Source organism: Arachis ipaensis, chromosome B04 (genome assembly GCF_000816755.2).
Source record: "Arachis ipaensis cultivar K30076 chromosome B04, Araip1.1, whole genome shotgun sequence".
NCBI classification, from domain to species: domain Eukaryota; kingdom Viridiplantae; phylum Streptophyta; class Magnoliopsida; order Fabales; family Fabaceae; genus Arachis; species Arachis ipaensis.
Genome location: NC_029788.2, coordinates 2281151 through 2289653, shown reverse-complemented (window position 1 = coordinate 2289653; position 8503 = coordinate 2281151). Strand labels below are relative to the sequence as shown.

Below are 8503 nucleotides of genomic sequence, written 5' to 3'. Positions count from 1 at the left end.
CGCGCGTTGATTGAAATCTGTTAAACTAAGAGGCGCGTGAAATGTGCGTGCGTAAGACCTGCACATGAGAGTAATTTAAAGAAAAATGACTTGTATGGACTTGTATGGTAAAATAGCTTGTATATGAAAAATAATTGTATTTTTGCTATAATATTAAATTTGTAGCGATCAAATTTTAACTTTTTTTAATTTCAAGTTATTTGACATTGTATAAATCTTATGTTTGTATTTTAATTTTAAGTATAAATTTAAAATTTTTATCTTAATTTATATATGAATATAAAAAAATAAAATATTATTTAATTTTTATAACAGTGAATAGAGACGAGACGGACCCCTGTAGATGCGGATTAGAGTAGAACAATCTACTATCCATACATAGGGATGGAAAAAGGCCAAGCGGCCTGCTAGGGACCTGCAGCTTGGTCTGTGTTTAGACTGGCCTGACCTGTTATAAAATAGGCTCAAACTTTTATAAAAGCCTTATTATGTTAATAGGCCAAATCCAGGCTCACTAATTAATCTTATTAGGTCTTTTAACAGATTTTAGTCCAAGTCAAGCTGAATAAATGTTTAATACTTTAAAAAAAGTCTATAACAAATAAGCTCAGACCAATTGACTACATGACAGGTCAAACCTGTTAAAAACAAAGACTGGCCTGGCCTGACCTGATGTATTTCCACCCCTATCCATACATAAACATTTGAAGAATAATAATAGAATTAAAGTAAAAATCCGTCCCTACCCGCCCACTGTCACCCCTGTATGTGTGATTCTATGTTTCCACTCCCACATTAATGGTCAAATTTTACTCATCTCAATCTTTGGAACGTCACTCTCCAGTGTGATTCTTTGTTTTTCCACTCCCACCTTCACATTCTTCTCCGGCTTTTCTACATCCCATTCTCATTTCATTTTCCACTGTTTCTCTCTCTCTCAAACACATTCTCTGTCCATGGATATGCATTTTTATGCTTCATCAAAAGCAAATAACTTTGCCAAAACCGACTCTTATATTTTTCCCTTTCAAAGTTTGCATTTTTAGGGTCTTCTTATAATCTCATGGGCTTGCAACCTAAAACCGAACCTGGTTCACCTCCGATCCTCGCTTCTTCTAGCAACCATGGAAGCTTGAACGAGATGAGCATTTCGGAGCTCTTCTCGGGTTTACGCACCAACTGTGATAAAGCTGAAGAGGTTTTGTTGGCCAGAGATGCCAAACACAAAGCGGAGATTGGTTCCCTCGTTGTGAAGTATGAATTGGAGATGCTACAGAGGCTTCACACCAAAGATCAACTGAAGAAGAAAGAGCAACAGTATCAGAATTTGGAGAGAAAATGGTTGGATGATAACGATGCCATTGCTGCACTTAGGATCAGATGCAGTGAATTGGAGGATGAAAATAAGAAGAATTTGGAGACCATTCAGAAACTGAAGGATGAGAACTACAGATTGGAAAAAGAGAAAATCAATGAAGATGCAAGGGTTTCAAATGAAATGGCTGTTCCTGATTCTCCTCCTTTCAAAAGAAAGAAAGGTGTTGGACACTGCATTGGTGAATCAGGTATGGAAACTCTATGCATGGTTCTCTTATAATATAATTGTGAATCGCTTGAATTTTACTTTCAAACATTTGAACTAGATAGACATGTTTGGATTTGTATATTGTGGTTAGATTCCTAGATAACCGGAAGCATGATATTTTGAATGATATGGATACCACGACATGACATTGTTCATAACTTACAAGATATGATAAGGCTCAATAACTAATATAAAACACACATTGTTGACTTAAAGAATGGAATACTAACCTCAGTATTCATACAACGAGAAATGATCATAAACACATTGTTCATGCGGTTTTGGAGCCCATTTAGGTGTATTAAGCCAATGGAAATGGAAAATTAATGAGCATTGAAGGGAATAACTAGAGGATAGCTCTTTGGGGATGGTTTTCGTGGTTTAATTCTGCTTGTATTGTTTGTTGTTAATGGCCCTAATGAGTTCATATTTATGTTACTGGGATTCTTGTTCTATTCTCCTTGCTGTGCCTACCTGGAGCAAGTTGAGTTTCTTTAAAAGTTTAAAATTAAAAACTAACAAAATGAAAAAAAAAAAAGAAAAAGAAAAGAAGACAGATAAGAACATTATGATGTATTTATTTGGTTGATTATTGTAGAAGATAATAAATTATAGGTGTAAGACTTATGAAACATAATAATATATAAATAAAAGTACAAACCTACTATATATACAAGTTTTTTTGACTTACAAGTTATATAAGTTATGACAAGCCCAACAAAAACAACCCTCACCTATACGAGCGTGTGTAAACACGCGCTAACTCAACGGTTTCAATAGTGCGCTCACTCACGATTATGAAAGATGGTTCTTCTTCTTCCTCGATCAAAACCCTAAACCCTGAAGATTCAAATGACGTTTGAAATCTCTCAAAAAACTATCAAAATCGTCGCTAACACTCAAGGAAATCAACAAGAAACCTTCAAACTCTCCATAATAAAATACGGAAACAAAAGAAGAAAGATTATTCAAGGTACTATTTCACTAATCGTCGAGGTTTTTCACTTTTCTCTTTCTCATTTCGAACGTGAAACACTATATAGTCGTATTTCTATTTATTAAGTAGATTCATTATGTGTTCTTGGTTTAAAATAGATATTACTGCTCTCATCAAACTGTTCAATCGGTGATAACTGTTTTACGTTCTATTTCGCGAATAGTTTAATGTATATTTTCATGTGTTTTTGTGCATGTTTGCATGTTTGGAACTGAGTTTGTATAAATAGAAACTTTCGCTGTATTTCAAATAAATTCGACTGTAACTGGTGCTGTTGTTCTTGAATATTGTATTTGTGTCTCTGGTGTCATTTTATGCATGTTTGGTTGACTTGAATATCATTTTAAACTCATATAAATATCATTTTCTTTTTCTTTAGACGGCGCTGCCTTCTTCTACCCTTCCTGCTTCCATTTCTGCTCTTCTTCCAGGTTACCCCGTGTTCTCCCCTGCTTCAGGTTGCTCTGTTTTTGCTTGTGCTTTAATCAATTCTGTTCTGGTAATATTAGTTAGCTTAGTTTGAATTCTGTTTGATTAGGTTAGATAGAATTGCATGTGGTTAGGTAGCTAGGATGTGGTTAGTGGATTTAGGCCTGATAATTGTTCTGTTCTTGTTATCTGAAATGGTTGAATGAATTTGCTTTGCTGAATGGTGATGATGTTTATGTTCTGTGTATAGTATGTTACTGCGGTGTTAATTTTGGATTCATTTGAATTGTTTGATTGCTGCTATGCTGATCCAATTTGTGTTATTCTGCTTGATGTTGCCTGAACCATATGAATTGGTTGATTGTTTTACATGTTTGATGCAATCTGGATTCATGTGTTATTTTGCTGCTGTTTGTTATCCGGGAACGTCCAATTTACTGCCGGAATGCTGCCAAAATTCTTAGGAAGCAATCTGTTGTTAACTTGCAACTTAGGGATGGAACTTGGCACTTTTTGGTTTGAAAATTCATTCACGTTATACCAAGTACAATTCCTTAGTTGATTTGGTCAGCATTCCCGTTTTATTTTGATTCCCGTTTGTCATTGAAATTGGTTAATTCAAGGAACTATTTGACGGATTTCTGTGTCAAATAGAACCTCGATTAATCAAGTCAATATGAACCTTCTTGCGTTTTCAACATTTCAAGTTAAGTCAAAAGCTTTATGACTTCTTGGTTAAGGTTCAATTTTCACCTTACTTGACCAATGAAGCTAATGCCAAAGCTCACCATTTGATTTAAACTTGTATTTTTTCTTGATTAAGGTTCGTACATTTGTAACAATTGGTGCTTTCCACTGGTGTGAACCCTTTTTAACTGAAATTGCTTTCAACTTTCTTTTGGTTACACCAAGTGCTAATCCTAATTCCTTCAACACCAATTTTTACAAACTTAGTGACCATGAACATTGATGAAGGCTTGCTTTTCTATTGTATGCTTTTATGCAATTCATATTTCATCATCAATGATTTGCATCATCCTTATGAACGTGAGTGTGCTTGTTTCTTATACATTGTGGACTTCTCTTGGTTAAGCTCCATAATTGTCATGCCACTAATTTCTAACCACCTTTCTAACTTTTGACTTAATCGTCTCTCTAACTTGTCAAATTAACCCTTTTCACATTCTTTTGGGGTATGACAGTTGTGATTGCTTAACAAACAAGCATTTGCTGTTATTGCATGAATTTCTTGGTTTGTATTCTGTCTGAGATTTAAATTCTGTTTTCTTGCATTCCAAGAATTCCCTTCTTTAACTCACTTCATGAATATGTCTCAATCCTCTGGTTACCTATTTTCTGTCTGCTACTTGATTCCTTGCTTTATATTCCTCTACCTTCCTTAATTGTCTATATCCTGTTATTGCTGTTTTTTCAGGATGTCTGATAGAGGGAAAGGAAAAGCAAAGGTTACTCCCCGAAAAAGGAAGCAATCTCAGTCTTCCACTACTTCTGCAATCTCCGGCTATGCCAAGATATCTCTTTCTGACAAAGAGAAAGCGGATCAGCTCTTACCTCCTGTTGACGGAACAAGGTTCCCTAATTTGTACTGTGAGCTCCGCTTTCCGGTCTTTCAGAAACGGCATCTGAATTTGGAGAAGAAGCTGTCTATCCCTCCCGATCTGAGGCAATCTATTGAGTCTCGAATTGAGGGGTTAGGCCTGTCTTTCGTGGATCGGGAGTTAGTTAGAGTGAACGAGTCCTGGGTTCAGGAGTTCTACTGCAACTTCTTCAGACCGACCCTCGACTCGATTCACTTGAGAGGTGGGCAGATTCTGATGATGGAGGCTGATATAGAGGACGCCCTCCATTGCCAGCCCAAGGCCAGCGACAAAGATGCTTATCATAGGGCTGAGGAGGAGATACATTGCCTCACCTTCGACTATGATGCACTGAGGAGTGTGATTGCCCTACCGGACGCCCCGTGGGTGTTGGATGCCGGCAAGACGAAGCCTAAGGGGATGTTGTTTGATTACCTGACGAGGGAGGCGAAGACATGGCAGCAGATTCTCGCACACTATGTCATGCCTACCACGCATTTCACTGAGATCCCGATCGACATGTTAGTGCTCGTTGGATGCATTATGGAGGGGAAAGAGCTGTACTTTCCCCGATTGATCAAGAGGTTCATGTGGCGAGCTCATGTTAGAGGCACACTCCCATTCCCTACGTTGGTCACAGAGATGGCTCAGCGGGCTGGAATTCCATGGCTGCCAGAGGATGAGTCACCACCCACAGTCCACGGAAAGGAGAGATTTATTCCGTGGGGAACGTGGGTGAGTGACAAGCCACCAGCCCCGCGTAGAGCTAGAGCTTCAGCAGCAGCGACACCTGGCCTGCCCTCCTCTTCAGCTGCAGCAGGACCATCCACAACACCAGCAGCACCTATCGGACCAGCACCACCACCGCCAGCACCCCAGCCGACTTACCTACTGGTACAGCATCTCATCAGACTCATGGAGCGCAGGGAGCGTCGCATATTGCGACGCTGTAATGGTGTGAGTCAGATGCTAGTTTCGCTGGGCGCCGAGATGCCCCCTGATTCCGACACTTCTTCCGCAGAGGAGGAGGAGCAGACTTAGCAGCCAGAGGCACCCACACAGATTCAGGTTCCCACGGAGACGCAGCAGACCTCTGTGGAGCCACAGCCTCAGCCCCAGCCAGATGCGGACGTGGACCCTCACACCCAGTCTCAGCAGTAGCATCGAGGACGATGCTTCATTCTAAGTGTGGGGAGGTCATCGTTGTCACCGTCGGTGGAATTGCTATTTTGGGTGACAATTTCAGACATTTATCTCTTATGTTGTGTTACTTTGTTTTATTTGCACTTTTGGATTATTGTACATATTAGTATTTTGGGATACCTTTGTTTTAGTTTGTTGCATTTTGCACTTTGCACTTTGGATTGTATATATTTTATATTTTTAGTTGGATTTGCATTTTTAGTTGATAGTTTATAGGTTGTGATTAGAAAAATTTGGATTGTTGAAGCCTAGTTTATCCCTCTTTGCATAAGAAATTTGGTTTGTTTGAAAAAGAGAATAAACTAAGGAATTTTTAAACTTTCTCAATCACAACAATTCATTTACGATACATATAATAAACTCAGTTAAAACAATGAAATTCTTCAAGAAATTTATCTATAGGGCACCACCCCAATTGATTGAAAATTTTTATGAAAAACTTGCTTGAATTATATATATTGTGGAATATGTTTTGAGCTAAGAACACAAGTTTGTGAATTTTGAACTTAATTGTGTGGTTATATCTTATAACCACTTATTTTTCTTTTTGTGTGTAATTGTTCTCTTCCTATGATTGTGATCTGTGATTTATTTGATTCTTTATGTCCATTATTCCATGTATACATGCAATTGTATGATTGAGGTCATCATTTCATTGAGCTCACTTACCCAAATAGCCTACCTTTCATCAACCATTGTTAGCCAACTTTGAGCTTATTTTAACTTCATTTGTTTTTAATTTTAGCACATCACAAGCTTTAAGTGAAAAACAATAAATGTTCTTAATTTGGATCTTTGATTAGCTTAGGCTAGTGAGTGTGTGAATCATTCAAGTGTGGGAAAATTTGGGACATTGGTTGGGATAAAAGGGTATTTTGTATTTCCATTGGAAATTTAGGGGATTGGGTACATGCTCATGCATAAATGTAAAACCATATGCATTGATAAGTTTGTATATACTTTATTGTGAAAAATAAAAGAAAAAAAAATGATAAAGGAAAAAAAATATGTATGTAGAAAAAGAAAAAGAAAAAAAATAATAATAGAAAAAGAAAAAGAGAAGCAATAAAAGGCGGACAAAAATGCCCCAAAGTGGAAATCAAAAGAGAATGTATGAGTATGTGAAAAGTGAAAAATGGGTAGTTAGGTTAGTTTTGAAATTGTATAGGTTGTTATATAGGTTAGGTGGAAAACTTAGGTTAATCAAATACTCAAATTCTAGTCCACTTAACCATATACAATCTTACTCTTGTCTCAACCCCATTACAACCTTATGGAAAGTCCTCATAATAATTGTGTGCATGCATTGAGTAATTGTTGATTGTTAGATGAAAAACAAATCTTGGAAAGCATGATTAGGGGACAATTGAGTGAATCAACCCCAAACACTTAAGTGATTAGAGCGGATACACATCCGGTGAGGGTTCGATTGCTCAATTACATGTTTCCATCATGATCATCCCTTTTCTTGCGAGTTTGTGAATCTTTTTGATAATTCAATGCAATTGTGGGTTTGGTTTGATTGTTATTGCTTTAGCCCTTATGCTTATGTTGGTTGCTTGGGGATTGATTTGTTTTGACCTAAGTAATTGCATGCATCTAGGTAGTTGCACTTGGATAGGTTGCATTTAGGTAGTTTGCATTCATATAGATAGATGTGTTTAGGTTATTTGCATTGAATAAATGTTTATACCCCTTTTCTTGTCCTTATTGGTATAGCATGAGGACATGCTATTGTGTAAGTGTGGGGAGGTTGATAAACCCCATGCTTAATTTGGGGGATTTTATCACATTTTCCCACATTTATTCAGTGAAATAGCATGGTTTTGTTATTCTTCCTTGAATTGTACTTAAGTGTGAAAACATGCTTTTTAGATCTTAAAATAGCTAAATTTAATTCACTCCCTCAAGGTTATAGACAGTAACATTAACCACCAGGCTAACTTGCTTGTTACTAATATATATACAAATTAAAATATATATTGATATCTTTCAACAAATAATTTACTTCTATTTAAGTTATTTTAATTTTAATTATAAGCTCACTCATTCTTAAATTAATTTTATTTTTATTTAACAGTAATTATAAAGTCACTTATTATTTTCTTTTCATAATTATATAATATCTATTAATATTATTTTTCAATAAATACTTGTAGTATATAATAGTATAATAGATATAAGCTAATTAATAAATTATTAAAATTCGAAAATAATAGTTATTTTAATATAAAAATAAAATAAAAATATTTATGATAGAGTAAAATTAACAAAATACTTATTATTTCTGTTCCATATTATTTAGAATAGCTAGATATTTTTAAAATAGGTTAAATTACACAGTTGGTCCTATACTTTCGATAAAATTACAAATTGGTTCCTACACTTTAAAAGTTTATAATTGGGTCCCCTAAAAGGATTAAAATTTGCAATTTAGTCCATGCTGTTCAAAAAGTGTTTGATTTAACAGAATATTCTTAGCATATTCTCTATTTTAACAGAATATAATCAAACACTTCTGAATGGCGGAGACTAAATTGCAAATTTTAATTCTCTTTAGGGACCCAATTACAAACTTTTAAAGTCTAGGGACCAATTTGCAATTTCACTAAAAGCATAGGGATCAACTATATAATTTAGCCTTTAAAATTTTAGTAAAAATATGTATTTTAAATTTTTAATTATAAATTT

General features: G+C 35.7%; 1 protein-coding gene across 2 annotated transcripts; it reads left to right on the top strand.

Annotated features, from left to right (window-relative positions):
* Window positions 755–6044, top strand: LOC107638263. Of its 2 annotated transcripts, none has more exons than XM_016341449.2 (3): window positions 755–1565; window positions 2962–3040; window positions 4447–6044. In XM_016341449.2, exons 1-3 carry the CDS (start codon window positions 1064–1066, stop codon window positions 5648–5650), a joined length of 1785 nt encoding a protein of 594 aa, XP_016196935.1. In that variant the 5' UTR covers window positions 755–1063; the 3' UTR covers window positions 5651–6044. The 2 variants fall into 2 exon arrangements, with proteins under 2 accessions (XP_016196935.1, XP_016196936.1); XM_016341450.2 differs by having other exon boundaries at window positions 756–1565; window positions 2962–3013.